Source organism: Microcaecilia unicolor, chromosome 5 (genome assembly GCF_901765095.1).
Source record: "Microcaecilia unicolor chromosome 5, aMicUni1.1, whole genome shotgun sequence".
NCBI classification, from domain to species: domain Eukaryota; kingdom Metazoa; phylum Chordata; class Amphibia; order Gymnophiona; family Siphonopidae; genus Microcaecilia; species Microcaecilia unicolor.
The window spans coordinates 356,771,870-356,795,440 of record NC_044035.1 but is presented as its reverse complement, the minus strand read 5'-3'; the positions used below and the strand labels follow the sequence as shown (position 1 = coordinate 356,795,440).

Sequence of the window (23,571 nt, the reverse complement as noted above, 5' to 3'; positions counted from 1 at the left end):
TACAGCCCCCCCCGAGACCGACCTCCTTCGGCCTCGGCCCCGAGGAAGCGACGGCTGGATTCTACGTCCTCCTCGTCGGTGCCGGGGAGCTCCGGTGACATGCTTCGGAAGAAATCGAAGAAGCATCGACACCGGTCGCCTCCCCGCGTCGGCACCGAGAGCTCTGGGTCGCCGAGGGAGTCGGCACCCAGCAGGCATCGGCACCGAGAGGACCGCTCACCCTCTGTTCAAGAGGTGTCGATGCGCTCCACTCTGGACAGCCCGGAACAGCCTCCTCGCCCGGAACAGGTTCTGACGTCGACGCCTGCATCGACCTCTTTGCCTTTCTCTGCAGCCGCTCTGAACGAGAGCCTCCGGGCCGTTCTCCCAGAGATTCTGGGAGAGCTGTTGCGCCCTACCCCTCCGGTACCGGCGGTGCTTGCGCCTCCGGTACCGTCGAGCGTGGCGCCGGCTGGCCCATCGCCCGGGGTGAGGTCCCCGACGTCGGTACTGCGTGCGGTGCCGACTGCGGCCACCTCCCAGGAGGGCTCCCCGACTACGTCGGCGGAGGGAGCTTCGCCGATGCGGGCCAGGGAGTCTACCTCTCGACGCCCCCATCGTGGACGTGGCTCCACTGAGTCGAGCCGGGCGAGGTTGCAGACACAGGTTCGTGAACTTGTGTCTGACACCGAGGGTGAGGCCTCGTGGGAGGAAGAAGAAGACCCCAGATATTTCTCTGACGAGGAGTCTGAGAGTCTTCCTTCTGATCCCACTCCCTCTCCTGAAAGACAGCTTTCTCCTCCTGAGAGTCTGTCTTTCGCTTCCTTTGTCCGGGAGATGTCTACGGCCATCCCCTTCCCGGTGGTTGTGGAGGACAAGCCCAGGGCTGAAATGTTTGAGCTCCTGGACTATCCTTCTCCACCTAAGGAAGCGTCCACTGTTCCCTTGCACCATGTCCTAAAAAAGACATTGCTTGCGAACTGGACAAAACCTCTAACTAATCCCCACATCCCCAAGAAGATCGAGTCCCAGTACCGGATCCATGGGGACCCAGATCTGATGCGCACCCAGTTGCCTCATGATTCTGGAGTTGTGGATCTGGCCCTAAAGAAGGCTAAGAGTTCTAGGGAGCATGCTTCGGCGCCCCCGGGCAAAGACTCTAGAACCTTAGACTCCTTTGGGAGGAAGGCCTACCATTCCTCTATGCTCGTGGCCAAAATCCAGTCTTACCAGCTCTACACGAGCATACACATGCGGAACAATGTGCGGCAGTTGGCGGGCTTGGTTGATGCTCTTCCCCCTGAGCAAGCCAAGCCTTTTCAGGAGGTGGTCAGGCAGCTGAAGGCGTGCAGAAAATTCCTGGCCAGAGGGGTGTATGACACCTTTGATGTTGCGTCCAGGGCCGCTGCTCAAGGTGTGGTGATGCGCAGGCTCTCATGGCTGCGTGCCGCCGACCTGGAGAATAGACTCCAGCAGCGGATTGCGGACTCGCCTTGCCGTGCGGACAACATTTTTGGAGAGAAAGTCGAGCAGGTGGTAGAGTCTCTCCACCAGCGGGACACCGCATTCGACAAGTTCTCCCGCCGGCAGCCTTCAGCATCTACCTCTACAGGTAGAAGATTTTTTGGGGGAAGGAAGACTGTTCCCTATGCTTCTGGTAAGCGTAGGTACAATCCTCCTTCTCGACAGCCTGCGGCCCAGGCTAAGCCCCAGCGCGCTCGCTCTCGTCAGCAGCGTGCGCCTCAGCAGGGCCCCGCGGCTCCCCAGCAAAAGCAAGGGGCGAGCTTTTGACTGGCTCCAGCAGAGCATAGCCGACATCCAAGTGTCAGTGCCGGGCGACCTGCCGGTCGGGGGGAGGTTGAAAGCTTTTCACCAAAGGTGGCCTCTCATAACCTCCGATCAGTGGGTTCTGCAAATAGTCCGGCAAGGATACACCCTCAATTTGGCCTCAAAACCTCCAAATGGTCCACCGGGAGCTCAATCCTACAGCTTCCAGCACAAGCAGGTACTTGCAGAGGAACTCTCCGCCCTTCTCAGCGCCAATGCGGTCGAGCCCGTGCCATCCGGGCAAGAAGGGCTGGGATTCTATTCCAGGTACTTCCTTGTGGAAAAGAAAACAGGGGGGATGCGTCCCATCCTAGACCTAAGGGCCCTGAACAAATATCTCGTAAAAGAAAAGTTCAGGATGCTTTCCCTGGGCACCCTTCTCCCCATGATTCAGCAAAACGATTGGCTATGCTCTCTGGACTTGAAGGATGCCTACACACACATCCCGATACTGCCAGCTCACAGACAGTATCTGCGATTTCAGTTGGGCACACGCCACTTCCAGTACTGTGTGCTACCCTTTGGGCTCGCCTCTGCGCCCAGGGTGTTCACAAAGTGCCTAGCTGTGGTAGCAGCGGCACTTCGCAGGCTGGGGGTGCACGTGTTCCCATATCTCGACGATTGGCTGGTGAAGAACACATCCGAGGCAGGAGCCCTGCAGTCCATGCAGATGACTATTCGCCTCCTGGAGCTACTGGGGTTTGTGATAAATTATCCAAAGTCCCATCTTCTCCCAGTGCAGAAACTCGAATTCATAGGAGCTCTGCTGGATTCTCGGACGGCTCGCGCCTATCTCCCAGAGACTAGGGCCAACAACTTGTTGTCCCTCGTCTCGCGGGTGCGAGCGTCCCAGCAGATCACAGCTCGGCAGATGTTGAGATTGCTGGGCCACATGGCCTCCACAGTTCATGTGACTCCCATGGCCCGTCTTCACATGAGATCTGCTCAATGGACCCTAGCCTCCCAGTGGTATCAGGCTGCTGGGGGTCTAGAAGACGTGATCCACCTGTCCACGAGTTTTCTCGAATCCCTGTATTGGTGGACAATCTGGTCCAATTTGACTCTGGGACGTCCTTTCCAAATTCCTCAGCCACAAAAAGTGCTGACAACGGATGCGTCTCTCCTGGGATGGGGAGCTCATGTCGATGGGCTTCACACCCAAGGAAGCTGGTCCCTCCAGGAACGCGGTCTACAGATCAATCTCCTGGAGTTGCGAGGGATCTGGAACGCTCTGAAGGCTTTCAGAGATCGGCTGTCCCATCAAATTATCCAAATTCAGACAGACAACCAGGTTGCCATGTACTATGTCAACAAGCAGGGGGGCACCGGATCTCGCCCCCTGTGTCAGGAAGCCGTCAGCATGTGGCTCTGGGCTCGCCGTCTCGGCATGGTGCTCCAAGCCACATATCTGGCAGGCGTAATCAACAGTCTGGCCGACAGATTGAGCCGGATTATGCAACCTCACGAGTGGTCGCTCAACTCCAGTGTGGTGCGCCAGATCTTCCAAGCGTGGGGCACCCCCTTGGTGGATCTCTTCGCATCTCGAGTGAACCACAAAGTCCCTCAGTTCTGTTCCAGGCTTCAGGCCCCCGGCAGACTGGCATCGGATGCCTTCCTCCTGGATTGGGGGGAGGGCCTGCTGTATGCTTATCCTCCCATTCCTCTGGTGGGGAAGACTTTGTTGAAACTCAAGCAAGACCGAGGCACCATGATTCTGATTGCTCCTTTTTGGCCGCGTCAGATCTGGTTCCCTCTTCTTCTGGAGTTATCCTCAGAAGAACCGTGGAGATTGGAGTGTTTTCCGACCCTCATCACGCAGGACGAAGGGGCTCTTCTACATCCCAAGAGTAGAACAGTACTCCTGTTAGATGTTGGTGCGTTGAACAGGCATGGTCCCATATGTACTATCATTCTGATATGTTTTTTTTTCTTGGAATAAGCTTCCTTTTTCCTATAGATCTATTAAAACTTTGTTTCGCTAATAGGTTTGTTATTTTCAGTACTGTTTATGATTTGTTTTTTTATTTTTTCTTGATTTTTATAGATTATACTGTTTTGTAATTTGGTATTGATTTTTATTTACTCATTTGATTATGTACGTTTGGATGTGACATGTTCTGGGCTTTATAGGGAGGACAGGCTAAATATCAAAATAATTGATTAAGTGGTAACACAGCAGATCCACCCTTATCTACTGGTTTGATAATCACCTTAGTATTATATGATAGATTTAGGTTAATCTTTTTATTATTATTCTCCGAGGACAAGCAGGCTGCTTGTTCTCACTGATGGGTGATGTCCACGGAACCCCCTCCAATCGGAATATTCACTAGCAAAGACTTTTGCTAGCCCTCGCGCGCCCATGCGCACTGCGCATGCGTGACCGTCTTCCAGCCCGAACCGGCTCTTGTTCAGTCTTCTTTTGTCCGCGCTCGGGACGGTCGTGTTTTGCCGCTGTTTCGTGCCCCTCAGAAGACCTCGCGCGTCTTTCGCGTTTTCTACTTTTTTCTGCTTGTTTGTTTAAAAAAAAAAAAGAGGTTTCCCTTTTTTCCTGTATTTCTAGTTTTTTCCCAGCGTAAGTGTCCTTTTGCTTGCAGATAATCTCGCTCACTGATAGGCACGCTTCGTGTCTTCAGTGTCTGGGGGCTGGGCACCACCCGCAGGCCTGTAGTCTTTTTGCTCTTTTGCAGAAGAGGACTCGGGTAGCGAGATTAGCCCAGTGGAACGTTCTGTTCTCTGGCGCTTCGACGGCAACAGCATCTCAGGATTCATCGAATGCATCGGCGTCGGCAGCACCGAAGTCTTCAGGGAGTGCATCGGCATCGAGGCATATTCCTCCTGCATCGACGGTACCGAGACTTCGGAAGAGGGCGTCGGTGGTACCGGGATCCCCACTGGTGCTGATGCCATTGGACGGTGATGCTTCGTCTGGAGTGCAGATGAGGGCTGTCCATTCCCCTGCTGGTGGCGGTGAGCCTTCGGGTGGGTCTCCTCCTGCCCTGAGGGTTCCTGCGGTACAGCCCCCCCCTCCCCCCCCCCCCCCCCCCCCCCCCCCCCCGGGATCGACCATCTTCGGACCCGGCCCCGAGGAAGCGACGTCTGGATTCAACGTCCTCCTCATCGGTACCGGGGAGCTCCGGTGATATGCTTCGCTCAAAGAAGTTGAAGAAGCATCGTCACCAGTCACCTTCCCGACTTGGTACCGGGAGCTCTGGGTCGCCGAGGGAGTCGGCACCCAGCAGGCATCAGCACCGGGAGGACAGCTCACCCTCCATCCAGGAGGTGTCTGTGCCCTCTACCCCGGACAGCCAGGTACAGCCTCTGTGCCCGGAACAGGTTCTGACCTCGACGCCTGCACCGGCTTCTCAGTCTTTCTCCACAGCCACTCTGCACGAGAGTCTCCGGGCCGTTCTTCCTGGCATCCTGGAAGAGCTGTTATGCCCTTCTGCTCCGGTACTGGGGGTGCCTGCGCCACCGGTGCCGTCAAGTGAGGCGACGGCTGGCCCTTTGCCCGGGTTGAGGTCCCCGGTACCGGCTTCGGCTACCTCCCAGGTGGACTCCCCGACGGGGGGGGGGGGGGGGGAGCTTCGCCGCTGCCGGCCAGGGAGTCCACCTCTCGACGCTCCCACCGTGGCCGTGTTTCCACGGAGTCGGAACGGGCGCGGCTTCAGACACAGGTTCGTGAACCTGTGTCTGATACCGATGGTGAGGCCTCGTTGGACGCGGAGGAGGACATCAGATATTTCTCTGACGAGGAGTCTGATGGCCTTCCTTCTGATCCCACTCCCTCCCCTGAAAGACAGCTTTCTTCTCCTGTCTTTCTCGGCCTTTGTCCGGGAGATGTCTACGGCCATCCCCTTCCCGGTGGTCGTGGAGGATGAGCCAAGGACTGAGATGTTTGAGCTCTTGGACTATCCTTCTCCACCTAAGGAAGCGTCCACAGTACCCATGCATCATGTCCTAAAAAAGACATTGCTGGCGAACTGGACCAAGCCACTAACTAATCCCCACATTCCCAAGAAGATTGAATCCCAGTTTCGTATCCATGGGGACCCAGAGCTGATGCGCACTCAGTTGCCTCACGACTCTGGTGTGGTGGATCTGGCCCTGAAGAAGGCTAAGAGTTCTAGGGAGCATGCTTTGGCACCCTCATCCTCCCTGTCCCTTCTGCCCGCAACCTCTGAGTCATCTTCGACTCCTCCCTCTCCTCTGCACACATCCAACAGACTGCCAAAACCTGTCGCTTCTTCCTCTTCAACATCAGCAAAATTCGCCCTTTCCTTTCTGAGCACACCACACGAACTCTCGTCCACGCTCTCATTACCTCTCGCCTTGACTACTGCAACCTACTCCTCAGTGGCCTCCCACTTAACCATGTATCCCCCCTTCAATCCGTTCAGATCTCTGCTGTGCGTCTTATCTTCCGCCTGGACCGATATGCTCATATCACCCCTCTCCTCAAGTCACTTCACTGGCTTCCGATCAGATACCGCATATAATTCAAGCTTCTCCTCTTACCTACAAATACACCCGGTCTGCGGTTCCTCACTACCTCTCTACCCTCATCTCCCCCTATGTTCCCACTCGTAACCTACACATCATGAACACCTGGGCAGATGCATTCCGATTGAAACTGAACGCAGAAAAAACTCAATGCCTCATACTTACCTCCCAATACAACATGAAAACATTTACTGAAATTAACACACCTAAACTTAATCTACCAATCTCAGAAACCTTAAAAATCCTTGTAGTCACTATTGACTGCCACTTAACACTCGAGACTCGCGCGAACAACACAACCAAAAAGATGTTCTACTCCATGTGGAAACTGAAAAGAATTAAACCATTCTTTCCGAGATCTGTCTTCCGTAGCCTAGTGCAATCACTCGTACTCAGCCATCTGGACTACTGCAACTCACTATATGCAGGCTGCAAAGAGCAAATATTGAGGAAACTTCAAACAACCCAGAATACTGCAGCCAGACTCATCTTAGGAAAACCAAATTACAAAAGTGCAAAACCCTTACGTGAGAATCTACACTGGCTCCCACTCAAGGAACGTATCATCTTCAAAGTATGCACCTTAGTTCACAAAATCATTCAGGGTGAAGCCCCTGTATACATGTCGGACTTAACAGACCTGCCTCCCAGAAACGCTAAAAGATCATCCCGAACTTTCCTCAATCTCCACTTCCCTAAGTGCAAAGGCATAAAATACAAAGTACTGCACGCATCAACCTTCTCTTATATGAGCACGCAATTCTGGAACACACTACCACGCAACCTGAAAACGATCTACGAATTAACCGACTTCCGCAAATTATTGAAGACTCATCTCTTTGAGAAAATCTACTGTAAAGATCAAAACACATGAAGTCCATACACACTAATAGAAATGCATAAATACACTTCCTCTGAATTCTCCTCCCCATACCTTCACCACACCTAAAACTCTACCCACAGATAAAACTGGTACACCCTAACGTTCTCAGACAATTGTTCTATCGTCTTATCATCCCCCTTTGTTACACTCTATTGATATATACCCAAATGATATTCTGAATTGACTTTGTCTTCTCTAAACTCTTCACAATGTAACCCAAAAATTGTATTGTAACAAATTGTACTTCCATCAATCACAATGTACTGTAAGCCACACTGAGCCCGCAAATAGGTGGGAAAATGTGGGATACAAAAGCAATAAAATAAATAAATAAAACCTCCGCTCACAGGACAAATCCCTCCTTTCAGTACCCTTCACCACTGCCAACTCCAGGCTCCGCTCATTCTGCCTTGCCTCACCCTATGCCTGGAACAATCTTCCTCAACCCCTACGCCAAGCCCCCTCCCTACCCATCTTCAAATCTCTGCTTAAAACTCACCTCTTCAATGCTGCTTTCGGCACCTAACCTTTCGAGAAATATAGTATGCCCCATCAGATCGACTCTACACTTGTCTTTTAGATTGTACACTTGTCTTTAGATTGTACACCTGTCTTTTAGATTGTAAGCTCCTTGAGCAGGGACTGACCTTCCATGTTAAATTGTACAGCGCTGCGTAACCCTAGTAGCACTTTAGAAATGTTAAGTAGTAGTAGTATTTGGAGAAGCTCCATCGAATGTGGACTGAATCCGAATGCCCACGGGAATTGCATGAGGGATCAGTGATCTGCTCCATCACATGTCTTCTGATCTGAGGTTTACAGTGGAGCTGACAGAGCCAACCAATCAGAAAGATACTGTGGATCAGATCCTAGAGCAAATATACTGGCCCGGGAAACCTTCACTCTTTCATTTAGGCCCCGTTCTCAAGCCTCTACCCTCTCATTCCCCCTCTCCACAAGCTTGCTCACCCTCATTCCCCATTTCTGCAAGCTTCCACCCTCTCTACAAGCCTTCACACCCTCCCTCTCCTTAAGCCTGAAGCTTCTTATTCCCCCTCTCCACAAGCCTCTACTCCCTCATTCTCCCTTTCCATAAGCTTCCACTCCCTCACTCATTTCCCTTCTTCCTCACTTCAATAGTCCCGTATCTCTATGTGTCCTGTCTGTCTGTCCTGAACCTTATTCTCTTATTTGTCCTGTCTGTCTGTCCAAATTAGATTGTAAGCTCTCTTGAGCAGGGACTGTCTCTTCATGTTCAATTGTGAAGCGCTGCATACGTCTAGTAGTGCTATAGAAATGATAAGTAGTAGTAGTAGTAGTAAAAAGACCTGCACGGTCCATCCAGTCTGCCCAACAAGACAACTCATATGTGCTACTTTTTGTGTATACCCTACTTTGATTTGTACCTGTGCTCTTCAGGCACAGACCGTATAAGCTTGCCCAGCACTATCCCCGCCTCCCAACCACCGGCTCTGGCACAGACTGTATAAGTCTGCCCAGCACTATCCCTGCCTCCCAACCACCAGTCCAGCTTAGGGGTAGGTGGGAGTTGGGAAGAGTGGGTGGGAATGAGGACTGAACTAGGTCCTATTGTGCTTTCTAGAGACTCTCTGTTAATGCTGTGGCAGAAAAATTAAGTTCTTGAACTAAGGGGGAAAGGGTTGTACACTATGGAAACTAGTTAATAATGCTTGCTTCTCTCTCTCTCTTTTTTTTTTCTAAGTCTGAACTAGGCCCTACTGTGCCTTCTAGATACTGGTAATGCTGTGGCAGAAAATTATTCAGGTCTATTGCTTGAAAATAGCAGTGACAGGATCCATGAGGCCAGGAGAGATCCATTTGGACTTAGGACACATGGCAGACATGTCATAGCCTTTATTGTCAAGATTTTAAAAATGTAGAGTAATCAGGATTCATGATGATACAGGCAATCTCAACCCTGGTCTAAAAAGCATTATGAAATGAAGTAAGAACTAAAAGTCCCTTGTTGAATACTGTTTGGTCAGTAGTACTAAGGCTGACATCTTATAAATTTATGACAGCTGTCCATTGGGACTCCTGAATCAAGTCATTGGTCTTACTGTTCTTCTCCTTGGTCTTGAAAATGATTCCAGCATTTGTGTTGTCTCAATCTGCATGTGCCTTGAAAAGTCCCTTCAAACCTTAAAAAGGGAGGGTGACTGCTGCCAGTGATATCATTAAGTTTCTCAGTACTAGAGGTGTCATCAGAAAACAACTAAAAAGCATTTTTAGACTGAGAAGACATCTCCTTATGCATTCAAGTTGATAGGCACTTATTCTAAACAACATGGCATTTATTACTACAAAAGTGTCTTCCACCAAGTATTGAATCAATGGGTGTGAACATGCAATCGAGATTTTTTGGTTTCTTGTTTTTAGTTACTTTTAAATATTTCTACAATTTCTCTTTCACTTTATAAGCCACTGTAGAACACATGATTGAAGAGTCACTGGTGTAAGGCCCCCAGCAAAGATCAGTCGCTACCATGATAGGATTGCTAAGCTGGGGCAATATAAAGGAAAAATCCCTGGGTAGTTGTGCATGAAGCTTCATGGTATCATATACTGGCTCAAGCTGAGCTAGAAGCCCAGAGGAGTAGGCAGAATTTGCTGAGTCAAGAAGAAGAGAAGAAATTGGTTTCTGCAATGCCTCAAAGTATTTTGCTTTGACTTTGAATTGTAGCCATTGCAAAAATACATTTGTACGTGTGACTTTGATTGCTTAACATGTATAGATTTTGGAGGATTTTTTTTTTTCCAGGTGGTCAAGTTGTTGCTTCGATATGGTGGAAACCCCCATCAAAGTAACAGGAAAGGTGAAACACCTCTAAAAGTAGCCAACTCTCCCACAATGGTGAATCTCTTGCTGGGGAAGGGTACCTACACTTCTAGTGAAGAGAGCTCCACAGGTGAGTCATGTGGTGATTGAGTTTTTAAGTTTGTTAGTGTATTGCAGGCAGTTTAAAATTAAAGATCAGTATGTCTACTGAAGACCTTTCAGATGTTCTTGTGTAGTGTCATTCTTCCTTTTCCTTAGTGTTCCCAGGCCTTTCAGACTTAGGTGAGATGCATCATGTACGCTGCATTATATTAATCCATTTGAGCAGTTAGTTAATGGCTGCATTTGCTCTAAGCAGTCAAACACCTGTATGATAGATATTTTGTGGTATTAAATTGATAACTTAATAACAGTATTTGGAAAGTAGAAACTTGAATTTATTTAATATGATAACAATTATAAATTTAAGAGGATATTTCTGTACCCATGGCATGCATGGTGGCTCGGTGGCATCACTGTATACTGCAAAACGACCAGAGTTTAGGGATGCTGTAGAGACAGCATTTTGCAATCCCCAGAAGAAAAGCTCCAGCCTTCACTCAACAGTGTATCAAACTGAAAAGAAATAAGAAGATACAAATATCAAATATAAATATCAAATATAAATATCAATGTATGTCACCAGAGAAGAATGCACATATAGAAATAAATTCTTTTGTTTCAGATATTTGCCCCAAATCAAAACTTCTGTACATCCCTTTCACCACCTCCCAAGCTTGGAGAAAATAGTTAAGATTTCTATTAGAGACTTATTTTAACTATGATTTTTTTCATAACTGTGAGACCCTGAGCAGGGGTTGGGCCAGAGGAAATAATTGTAATCCTGACTCCTGCCTTTGGGGAGGGGACTACACTTCAGCCTTAAAGAAGTTCTCTTTGCTTGGAGAAGAACTCCTTGGCTGTGTTTAGCCTTATGCCTTATCAGACAGGCTGCAAGATTCAAGGCTAAACTTTCAGTCATTTATTCCCTGGATAAAATAATTTGGATTATAGAACACAGGAAGAGTTACACCATTAGTCAATCATAAATTTGTCATAGAAGCTTATTTATTACAAATGGGAAAATAGACATCTAATTGCTGCTTTGCCAATTACAATTCATAAATAGTACATACAAATAGTCTTTTTTTGTTCTATGTTCCTGTGGAGGAATTTACCAGCCAGAAGCAAAATGCAGTGCTAGCAAGATTCCTGGTTATGTAGTGATAAACTATTGCTTTTATACCTTTTTCTAATTATGTGCATGTGACAATTCTCAGTCTGCTGTCTCAGCTGATGGCCCCCTTATCTAAACACAACATTTGATTTACTTGTTACAGCAAAACCAGTCTCACAACCTCCAACCATAAATCTTTGCACAGAATAGTCCTAGAGCTTAACCTCCTTCTTCACTCCTCCCTGTTGCTATGCTTGCAAGTAGAATATTAAAATAAGATTCTACTGAAATACTGTCTGACCTTACCTTGCTGTTTTACAGAGTTGGGCAAACTCTGCTCCACAGAAAAAAGGCAGGCATCTTAAAAGTTACACAGTGGTCCATCATCTTATTGACCACAGATGTATACATAATACAGCCAGAGAAAAAGGTAGAATGCAAAAATAAGTTTTTATTTACAAGAACAGATATTTACAGGCCTGTTTCTTCACAGAGCCTGAGACAAAGAATGGGAAAACCCCAGTGGGTTCAGCAAACAGCAGTAAGCTACCTCTGGCAATAGCCTCAAACACAGTCCTAGGCTGCAGGGTTGCCACGCCTCAAACACAGCCTTTCAGTTTTATTTTATTTGTCAGGTCTGGCTCCAGTCATACCTCCAGCAAACTAGCAAAGTTCAAACAGCAGTATGGACTGGGCTGTCCATAACCTGTACCTGGCCCTTCCCTTTTAAACTCCTCGGTCTCCACTCATCCCTGTCTGGCTGATTTCCTCCTGTGGTGGGACCTGTGCTTTTATGGTGGCCCTGGTTAGTTATAGAAGGATCTTTCTTAAGGTGGCCCTGGCTATCGGAGGGACTTTCCCTAAGTGAGAGGGGTAGATTTCTGTAGACCCCAGATTGAAGAAAAGACAGCTGAAGGGAGATATGATAGAGGTCTATAAAATAATGAGTGGAGTGGAACGGGTAGATGTGAATCGCTTGTTTACGCTTTCCGAAAATACTAGGACTAGGGGGTGTGCAATGAAGGTACAAAGTAGTAAATTTAAAACAAAATTGGAGAAAACTTTTCTTCACTCAACGTGTAATTAAACTCTGGAATTCATTGCCAGAGAATGTAGTAAATGCAGTTAGCGGGGTTTAAAAAAGGTTTGGATAGCTTCCTAAAGGAAAAGTCCATTGACCATTATTAAAATGGACTTGGAGAAAATCCACTACTTATTTCTAGGATAAGCAGTATAAAATGTATTGTACTTTTTTGGAATCTTGTCAGGCACTTGTGACCTGGATTGGCCACTGTTGTAAACAGGATGCTGGGCTTTATATACCTTTGGTCTGTCCCAGTACGGCAATAGTTATGTTCTTATGTACGCTTCCCCTCAGCCATATCCTGTTGAGTGCCTGCCAGATCGGTGTCCACCTCCTGGGACAAAAAGTCCACATTCGCATGTTCTTGACCCACCTAATACTGAACCCCAATACTTGAAGACTGAAGAACTAGCGCATTACACGTGCATTGGAATCTTTATGGCAGGCCATCCACTGCAGGTGTTGATTATTGGTGACCAACAGGAATTCGTGACCCATTAGATAATATTGGAACCTCTCCAGGGCCCACCTGACTGCGAGAGCCACCTCCTCGATCACTGCATAGTTCTTCTCCCTCAGGAACAATCTTCAGCTAATATATGCCACTGGGTGATCTTCATCCACCTTCTGGACCAATACAGCCCCGATTCCAACTTCTGAAGCATCCGTCTGGACGATAAAGGGCCGGTTGAAATCTGGGCTAACCAGCACTGGCGCAGCTTTCTTTAGAGTTTGGAAGGCCAAATCCAAGTCTTCGGTCCGTTGTATCTTCTCAGGAGGCTGTGCTTTCTCTGCAGACCCAGGGATAAACCGGCGGTAATATCCAATGATCCCGAGGAAGGCTCAAACTTCTTTGTTTGTGGAACGGGCATCTGTGTGATCGCCTCTACCTTCTGTATCTGGAAGTCCACTGGAAGTACACAATTTCTGGTTCCTGAATAAGCAGCTTTCACAAAACTGCAGTCATGAGAGGCCACCAAATTCACATCCATAGCACCCTCCTCTATATCTGGCCATATGACCGTCCTCTCCAGTTCCGAAACAGACGGGAGAGTATCCTTCCCGTGCCATGGAAAAAGGGCCACATATGTTTGTGGGGACACAAGGGCTTCCATCGCTCTGATCCCTTCCTTGTAGACCCCTGGCTAGGGGGCCCAGTCCCTAAACTCTCGGATTGTCTGGTCAGGGTCTCTCTACAGGGCTTTCAGTTCACTGCTGCTTCTTGCCAGGCTCTGACTCTCGCTGCGCTTGGTAGAAGGCCTTGGCAGTTTCTAATGCACTTTTGTGGGTCACGCTGGGAAACTGCTGCATCCATTGCTTCATAGCCCTGGTAATTCCTCCAGGAACTACTCCAGGAGGATGATTCTTGCAATCTCCGGTCCCGTTTTTCTCTATGGCTGCAGCCATTTCCAGGCAACCTCCTTAAGACGGTTAAAAAAAAAAAAAAAAAAAAAAACTCCTGGGATTTTCTTTGGCTGGCATGGAACCCTTTTGGAACCGCAGCCAATAGGCCTCCGGTGTACAACCTGCCCTCTCCAGGGTGGCTGCTTTCACCTCTGCACAGGTAGCTGTCCCCACAGGATTAACATCCTAGAACACCGTCTGGTTGTTTCCAGTCAGTAGGTTCCCTAAATATGCTATCCATGATGTCTCCAACCAACCAGCAAAGTGGGCGGTCCTTTTGAAATTAGTCTTGAAGTAATCCAGGTCATCTTCCGTTACCATTTTCTTCAATACAGAACCCGAAGGGGCTGCTGATAAACTGGGTTGCAGGGAGCTTACCCTGCTTGGGCCTGAGAGTCCTGTTGTAGCTCAAGGAGCTTCTGTAACACTTGCTGTTACTGTAGCTGTTGCTGCTGCACCTGTTGCTGTTACCACTGCTCAAAATGTGCCTGCATAAATTGTTGCTGCTGTTGCCGATGCAGGATCTCTTGTTGCCCCTTGATCGGGGGTTGGAGCAGCTTCTCCATGCTTATTCTGTAGCAGTTCAGACCATGCAGCACAATCCAAAGCTAAATTAAAAACTGCCTGTCCGGCAGTAGGTAAACCTTCCTCCTCCCCCCCTGACTGGGGCAGGGCTAATCCCTTTTCCCCGCTGTTCCCGCATTGTCTCTACAGTCGGCCCAGGGCCCCAGAGGTCAGGATCTGACTTTCTTCAGCAGGACTAGAACAGAATCTTATCACTGTCAACACATGTGAGACCCTGAGTGGGGGTGGGTGTGGCCAGAGGAAATAATACAGCCGGACAAAAAGATAGTTTTCAAAAAATAAGTATTTATTTACATGAACAGAAATTCCCAGGCCTGTTTTTTTCACAGAGCCCAAAGAATAGAATGGGAAAACCCTGGTGGTTTCGGCAAACAACAGTAAGCCGCCTCTGGTGGTAGTCTCAAACACATCCTCAGCTGCGGGGTTGCCATGCCCCAAACACAGCCTTTGTTATATTTTTCTTGTCAGGTCTGGCTCCGACCAGACCTCCAGCAAACTTGCAAAATTCAAACAGCAGTAAGGGCTTACCTCAGCCCAGTCACAGCACTGGGCAAGGCATATGTTGGGGCCTCTCCTCTTTGGGCTGTCCCTAACCTCTGCCTGGCCCTTCCCTTTTAAACTCCCTGGTCTCAACTCCACCCCACCCGGTTCACTTCCTCCTGTGGCGGGACCTGTGCTTTTATGGTGGCCCTGGTTAGTTATAGAAGGATCTTTCTTAAGGTGGCTCTGGCTATCGGAGCGACTTCCCTATAGGAGAGAGGCAGTGTTCTGTAGACCGCGTCACAATAACCTTTTCATAATTGTAATCTAGAATCTGTTTTTGCTTCTAGCTGTAACTACACTTTTAAATTCTGTACACATGCAACTAGAACCACAGTTACCACAGCAGTATTGATGTGATAGAGCTGCAGAAGGTGATTACTGACAAATGATGACTCTGTACAATTTCTTTGGCATACACAAATTGATCCTCCATGGAAAGATGGACGTTGGCTCTTAACTTGGAATGCTAATGTATTCTGTTCTCTTGTTTTCACAGACAGTTCAGAGGAAGAGGATGCCCCTTCATTTGCACCTTCTAGTTCTGTTGATGGCAATAATACAGATTCTGAGTTTGAAAAAGGCTCAAAACACAAGAGCAAGAGCCAGGATACACCAAAAACAACCACACCTGTAAAGGATGAATATGAGTTTGATGAAGATGATGAGGAGGACAGAGTTCCACCAGTTGATGACAAACATTTGTTAAAAAAGGACTTCAGAAAGGAGACTAAAACAAATAGTTTTATTTCTATACCCAAAATGGAAGTGAAAACATATTCTAAAAACTCAGTTGCACCAAAGAAAGCTGCCCGTCGCATCTTGTCTGACACTTCAGATGAGGACAACACAAGCATAGTTGTAGGAGCTGGGGAGAAGCTTCGGCTATCGGTTTTGCCAAACAGTAAGACTCGTGATCCCTCTGTCATGAAGCAGCAAAAAGAAAAAAACAAAGTGAAAAAGAAACGGAAGAAAGATACGAAAAATAAAGAGGTTCGGTTTGGAAAAAAGAATGACATATTTTGTTCTTCTGATTCAGAAAGTGAGAACATTGAGAGTGAGGAGGAGGACAGACTTTCTCTAGAAAGTGCTAACTGTGTAAAGGACTCTACATTAATATTAAAGGATTCCTCCTTTTTCAATTCTCTCTCTGCATCTTCCACGTCATCTCATGGGAGTACAGCATCACAAAAACACAACCCTTCTCTGCAGGAGCAGCACTCCAAACATTGGAGAACAGATAATTGGAAAACAATATCTTCACCAGCTTGGTCAGATGTCAGCTCGCTATCGGACTCTACAAGGACCAGACCGACCAGTGAATCAGACTATACATCTGAGGATTCAAGTTTAGAGTCTGTAAAGCAAGTACGAAAGAAACAGGAACCTCCTAAAAAAAAGAACAATGTTTTTGAGAAAAGAAATTCATTTCATGCAAATATAGATGGAGCAATCCCAAAACTGGACAAAGAGGGGAAAGTTGTTAAAAAGCATAAAGCAAAACACAAACATAAAAACAAAGAAAAGGGACAGATGAACCAAGACATTAAGATAATTAAAAGCTTTACTTTTGAATATGATGACTGTAAACAAAAGGGTGAGAAGGGATTAATTATAGAAACAGAAAACACAGTTGATAGTAAATTAAAAGTATTAAGGCATGATAGAGAACACTTAAAGAAAGAAGATAAGGTGGTTAAAGGGAAAGCAGATGAGAAGGACTGGTCTTTTAAAGAAGATTCTAGTAAAGTTTCCAAGGAGGAGAAATTATTAAAGAAAATCAGAGAAGGGAATAAAGAAACTAGTAAAGTTTTAAAAGAGGAGAAAGAACGCTTAAGTAAACTAGATAGAGAAAAAGCAACTAAGGAGAAATCGCCCAAGGAAGAAAAATCCAAAGCTCATAAAGAGGAGAGAAAGAAAAAATCAAAAGAGAAAAAATCTGATAAAAAAAATGATCTGAAAGATGAGAAATTTTCCAAAACTGAAAAGGAAAAATCTTGTAAAGAAGAGAGAGAAAAATCAAAAAAAGAAAAATCACATAGAGAGGATCCTCCTTTTGAGGAGTTTAATAAGAGTCAATTTTTAGACAATGAAGACACTAAGTTCAGTGTTTCAGATGATCAGCAAGAAAGATGGTTCTCTGATTTGTCATCTGATTCTTCCTTTGACTTTAAAGGAGAGGATAGCTGGGATTCTTCAGCAGTAGAGTACAAAGAAAATAAAAATGATGCTGTTGCTAAACTAATCATTGAGACTGTAAAAGAGGATGGTAAAGATAAGAAAAAGGACAAAGGTAAAGAAAAGAAAGAACACATTGAGAAGCGTAATGAAAAGGATCCTTTTTTAAAGAAGAGAGAGAGAGACTATTCAGAAAAAGTCTCTGAAAAAAAGAAAGAACAAATGGATAAGCATAAATGTACATCAGGCTGTCTGATAGAGAAAGATAAGAAAAAGAAAGATTTTACAGACATCATTAAAGAACGGAAGGAGAAAGATTCAAGTGAAACTGGTAAAGAGAGGAAAGATTCTTTGGATAGCACTAAAGAGCGAAAAGAAGTCAAAGGAAAGCAAGAGGAACCATACAAAGATGACTTTAAAGAATATGTCTGTGAGACATTTGTCAAGGACAAATCTGACCCTGAATTCAGTGGAAAAAATGTAGAGATCTGTGAGAGACACCATTCAGGAAAGGAGAAAAAGGATTCCTCAGAGAAGGACAAAAGAGAGAAAGTGAAATCAGAAAAGCAGAGAGAGAAGTCTAAAGATGCTGACAGAGAAAAAACAGAAAAGACCATCCTTGATAAAAATCCAAAAGACAAAGAAATTGATAAAGGACGGGAGAAAAAAGATGCAAAGGAAAAAAGTAAGGATTTGCACAATAAAGAGAAGAAGTCTTTTGATCAAAATAAAGAGAAGAAGGAAAAAAATTTCCCTTATGATAGAGAGAGAGAGTTTGATAAAAAGGAGGAGAAAAGGGGAAGAGAGAAAAGCTGGTACAGCATTGCTGATATTTTTACTGATGAAAGTGAGGATGAGGGTGATGACTACAACTCATGTGGATTCAAAATTGGTGATGCATTTGGAAGTGATCTACACAGACTAGACAGTTATCAAGAGAAAGATGATGTCACAAGTGTAGAGAGAGAGCTTTATCCAGTAGACAAACATAGAAAATACTCCTCTGATAAACAGCATTCAGCAGAAAAGTCAAAAGATAGAGAGACTAAAGAAAAGAGGAAGGACAAGGGAGCAATCGAAGTTTGTAAAGAGAAAAAAGATAAAAATTTGATAGAAAAGCATAAAGAAAAAAAAGATAAGGATTTATTGGAAAAATACAAGGATCGAAAAGACAGAATTTCAACAGATGCAACACAAGAGAAGAAAAACAAACAAAAATCTTCAGAAAAGGTTGAAAAGAGACATCCTAGTGATGACAAGTTAAAAAATAAACACAAGGAGAAAGGAGAGAAGGAGTTATCAAAGGAAAAAAAGTCTTCAAAAGGAAATGAGGAGAAAAGCCTCTTGGAGAAATTGGAAGAAGAAGCTCTCAATGAGTACAGAGATGATTCCAATGATAAAATCAGTGAGATCTCTTCAGACAGTTTCACAGACAGGGGGTTGGATCCAGGATTGAATAACCTCTTAGAACCATCTATCCTTTCTCTTACTGATGCACCAGAGGAGAAATGCAAAGATTCTCTTCCCTTGCTTTGCTTGTCAGAAAAACTCAAAGAGCGAGACCGGCATCGCCATTCCTCATCATCATCCAAAAAAAGTCATGAAAAAGAAAAAAACAAAAAGGAAAAGTTGGACAAGAAAGAAAAATCTGATGATGTGAAAGATTCCAGTATCAGAAAGGATTCCACACAGTACGAAAAAGATATATCTGCTTTGGATGGTGATGCATTTAGTATTTCATGTAGCTTAAAACCAGAGACAGAAGATGAATTAGAAAAAAACATAGACTACTTATTTTCTTCTGAAAAGAAGGATAAGCATGACACTGAGAGAGAGCCGTCCAAGAAGGCTGAAAAAGAAAAGAGTTATGGTGTTAGTGCCATTAGCACTGCAAAAGAGAAGAAAAGGAAAGACAAACACAGGGAGAAAAGCAAAGAAGAAAAAGAAAAATATAGAGACAAACACATTGATGGTTTTTTTAAACATCACAAGGAGGAACAAAAGGCCATAAGCAAAGATAAAGAAAGCCCTCAAGTCATTACATTCAAAGAAAAATCAAAAGATGAATGTGCTAAATTAAATGAATTAAAGCTAAAAGAGAGAGTCAAAGATAATCAGGAAAAAGACAAGGGTGACATCATAAAGATAAATAATGGAAATGATAAATTAACCTTGTCCAAAGATGGAAACAAAAAAGATAATAGACCAAGAGAGAAACTTTTAGGAGATGGTGACCTTATGATGACCAGCTTTGAAAGGATGCTGAGCCAAAAGGATTTAGAAGTAGAAGAGAAACACAAGAGACATAAAGAGAGAATGAAGCAAATGGAAAAGATGAGGCACAGATCAGGAGACCCAAAATTAAAGGAGAAAATTAAAAACTCTGAAGATGTGCGTAAGAAGAGTTTAGACTTAACTAAGAAACCACTAGTGTTAGAATCGCAGCAGAAGGACAAAAAACTCAAGGAACCAAGCTCATTGAACCCCATGCAGTCTCCAGATAATAAAATACAGCCTGCTATGGGGACTGATACAAAAGACTGGCTGAATGGCCCTCAAATGAAAGAAATATTACCTGCTTCCCCAAGACCAGATCAGAACAGACCCACTGGTGTCCCAACACCAACATCTATTGTCTCTTGTCCAAGTTATGAAGAAGTGATGCAAACACCAAGGACACCATCATGTAGCAATGAGGACTATACAGACCTTTTTGATTGTGCAGATTCTCAGCACTCTCTTCCAGTGTCAGCCATGTCTATGAATGCATGCTCACCATCTTTTTTTGACAGATATACAGCTTCCTCTGGTGGATATCTTGAGAATCCAAGTCAGACTCCAACTAAGACAGTTTCCTCCATCAACCTTTATCGCTCTATCTCTGTTGATGTAAGAAGAGTTTCTGAAGAAGAGTTTAATGTAGGAGACAAGTTTTTCAGGCAGCAAAGTGTTCCCGCTGCATCAAACTATGATTCTCCAGTGCAGCATTTAACAGAAGATAAGTGTCCCCCTCCATCAGTTCCTGTGGAAAAGTTTTCTTGTTTGTCTCCGGGCTATTATTCACCAGACTATGGCGCTCCATCCCCCAAGGTGGAAGCTTTACGTTGTGCAACTGAAATGAATGGTAATATTCCTCCGTCCCCTGAAAGCATTTATTCCGGTTTACAAATAAATAGTTCACCGTCTCAAAGAGATGAACCTCTTGTACCTCCAATGGACAGCGCTGTTCCTTCTGATGTTGGCATTCCTTTGGATTCCACTGAGGATCAGCAAGCTACAGCTTCTATTTTGCCTCCAGAACCTAGCCTTTTGCCTTCAGAATCTAGCTTTATACCACCAGAGCCTGGCTTTTTGCCTCCAGAATCTAGCTTTATACCTCCAGAGCCTGGCTTTTTACCCCCAGAATCTAGTTTTGGAGCACCAGAGCCTGGCTTTTTGCCTCCAGAGCCATTCATGCCCCCCGAGTCCAATTTTTTGCCTTCGGAACCAGGTTTTATACCCCAGGATCCCAATTTCTTGCCATCAGAGACTAGTTTTTTACCTCATGTTGAAGAGACTCAATTTAATTCAACTATTTCAGAGCAGAATAGTATTGATTGGACCAGCCCTTCCCGAAGAAATTCTGAATCTGCCATTCTCCCAAATTTAATTAGTAATTCTTCTAGCCATCCTGTAAGCTGGTCAGTTGAATCTGAACTTTTAATTAAATCTCCACAGAGATTTCAGGAATCTCCTAAAACATTTTATCATTCTGACCAAACCCATCCCACATCTGTACCTTTCACTTCTGCAGATTCTTCATTCCCAGTTTCTTCCATTACATATCCAGTGTCTGTGTCTGAACCAAGGGTTGAGGAAATAAAGGAAGAGGACTCAATTCAAAGAGAAACAAATTCAAGCCAGCAAACACTATACATGTCTCCTACGCCATTAGATACTTTCTTCAGTAATTGCAAACCTCTTCCTGAGGGATCATCTGAGATGCCTTCAGAGCCTCCTTGCTTACCAACAAAAGCTGAGGCAGACTCAGTCTGTGCTCTAGAAAATAACTACCTGGGATCTAGTAATACCGCACCTGTAAACTCAGAAGAACCATTGACCTGGTCTGATCCATTCACAAATTCTGGGGATGAATTAGATCTTGGGCCTTTCTCATTACCGGAACTGCCACTTCCTGTGAAAGAGGGTCCTGATAGTGAAATAGCTGATGCACATCACATGGAAGAAGGTCTTGTGACTGCTCCAGAAGCTGCCAGTGGTGGAATAATAAGCATGAATATCGATACTGAACCTACTAGTAACTTAGAGTCTCCACCTAGTCAGTCTGTACACACACCAGCTTTGGAAGCAGAACTACAGTCTGAAAAACATGAAGTTCAAACAGATGTGTCAGAAGCTATAGGGCTCTCTTTGCATGTACCAGAAGAGAAATTATCAAAGGACTCAGTGTCCCATAGTTTTGCCTTAGCTGTTACACCAGATCACCAAGAAAGAGATGAAAATTCTGCAGAGTTAACCTCATCAAACTGTGCCTCCAACTGCTCGATAGAAGCAGAATCTACTGAGAGTAGAATAGCAGAAGAGGATACTGCTCTGGATAGCACTAATGAAGTCACTTCTGCACAGGCAAACATCTCCCAGGCTAATGTCCAAACGGAAATAACAGAATCGCCTCAAAAAATAGTCATAGAAGTTCCAAAACTAACTAAAATAGAAGAGATTCCGCAAAGAATTACAAGAAATCGTGCTCAGATGCTTGCCAATCAGAATAAACAGAACTCTGTCCCTGCTGAAAAAGAACTGGTTTCAATTATCACACCATCTTCACGTAGCAAGGGTCGGGTTTTAGAAGAGGAAGATCCTCAGGCCCAACACCCACGCAAACGCAAATTTCCACGATCTAGTCAGCAGCTCCAACAGCAGATTCATACCAGCAATCAACAGACAAGAGAGGTGATTCAACAGACTCTGGCAGCTATTGTGGATGCAATAAAGTTAGATGATATTGAGCCCTACCACAGTGACAGATCAAATCCATATTTTGAGTATCTTCAGATCCGAAAAAAGATAGAAGAGAAACGGAAAATTCTTTGCTACATTACTCCCCAGGCCCCCCAGTGTTATGCAGAATATGTCACATATACTGGTTCTTACCTCCTGGATGGCAAACCCCTTAGCAAGCTGCACATTCCAGTGGTGAGTAATCATACCTCACTTTTCTTCCTGCTTAATCACCTCCTTAGGAATGTGTATCCTTTCCCCTTAGAATGTTTTCAGCAGACTCGTTGGAAAGAAATATACACCTGATAAAATAATAAACAATGTAATTGTTAATAATCCTGTGATTTTACATTTTGAGTCACTTTATGAAAATGTTTTCCCATAGGCATAGAGGAGGGTTAGTTTTGTACAGACAACTATGCTGTGACTGTTGCAGTTTGGTATGGTGGTGAATTTTTAACTTAATAGATGTTTAACTGTTGGAGGTTGGAATTCAGAAATGTTGAGGAAAAAGCCCAATGGTGGTTTTTTCAACTCTGTAGCAGAAAAGTGGGAACACAGTTTATAGGTTAACCAGCAATAGAAACTGTAACGTTTTAAAAATTATCTTTCCTATTCAGATTTTGAGATTGCTGTTACTTGCACACATATGCATGTTTGTAGAGTTTGAAACAAGAATTTGTATATATCAGTGTCCGAACAAGTTTAATTTTTCAAGTACAATCACCACAGTTTAACTTCTCCAACCACTCTCATTGTTCAAATAGCACATTCAGTACTGAGACTATAACAGCCTATCAAAAATATGATAGTAGGTCAACTGAGTTATAGATGGACTGGTGTAACAAATCCAGGATAGGCAAGATATATTAAGGAGAAAATATAAAGATGGTGGAAGGGTAGTCCAGCATTTAGTTCTGGAGAAATCCTAACACATTTATATACCTAGCCTGGTCTTTCTTGAACAGTAGTAACTAGCCAGAGTTGACAGTGTACTAAATGGAATTTTGAATTTTTCCTGTTCCCTTGTTTATGGCTAGGCCATATGCTAGAGACATTATATTCTGAACTTGAAGTGTTTTACGGATGACCTATAGGGTAAGAGTGGGTAGGTGATTTATATAGCTTGTATGACACCTCCTGGATTGTTGATCTTAAATGGTTCAATTTCTGCCTTATGTAGGAGGATAATTTAATAAGTAGAAAAATGGAAGGACGTACAGGTTCTACATTGTTTGAGAAGGGATCTTGAGAAGTGGATCCCTTCTTCATAATCTCCTCTTACATCCTTTGTTGAGAAGCTGGTACAGGATGAGTTTGATAGTTGGTGATACAGATACCAGAATACAAGGCAGGGTCCTCTTTAAAGCCAGTGGGAGTCTCCTGTTGTCTTTCTGTTGTGCTCTGTTCTTTTCTAGCATTTAACTTTAGCTGTGTGCTGTGTCAGTTTCTTAGTCCAACTGTGGTAAAAAGTACTGTCCAGTTTCCTATCTTCCTGTTTCATACTGTCTACCTTCCGAAGGAAATACACCTTGACATCTACTGGCCTTGACTTGCAAATTCCACTTGTC

The 23,571-nt window shown here is 44.9% G+C and overlaps 1 protein-coding gene across 1 annotated transcript in view; it reads left to right on the top strand.

Moving 5' to 3' along the window:
* ANKRD11 (ankyrin repeat domain 11) overlaps positions 1-23,571 on the top strand; it is a 202,379-nt gene that overhangs the window by 121,311 nt on the left and 57,497 nt on the right. Inside the window, exons 6-7 of the mRNA XM_030204606.1 lie at positions 9,975-10,122; positions 15,321-22,195. Of these exons, the coding sequence (XP_030060466.1) occupies positions 9,975-10,122; positions 15,321-22,195 (7,023 nt within the window). The remainder of the gene's footprint in view (positions 1-9,974; positions 10,123-15,320; positions 22,196-23,571) is intronic.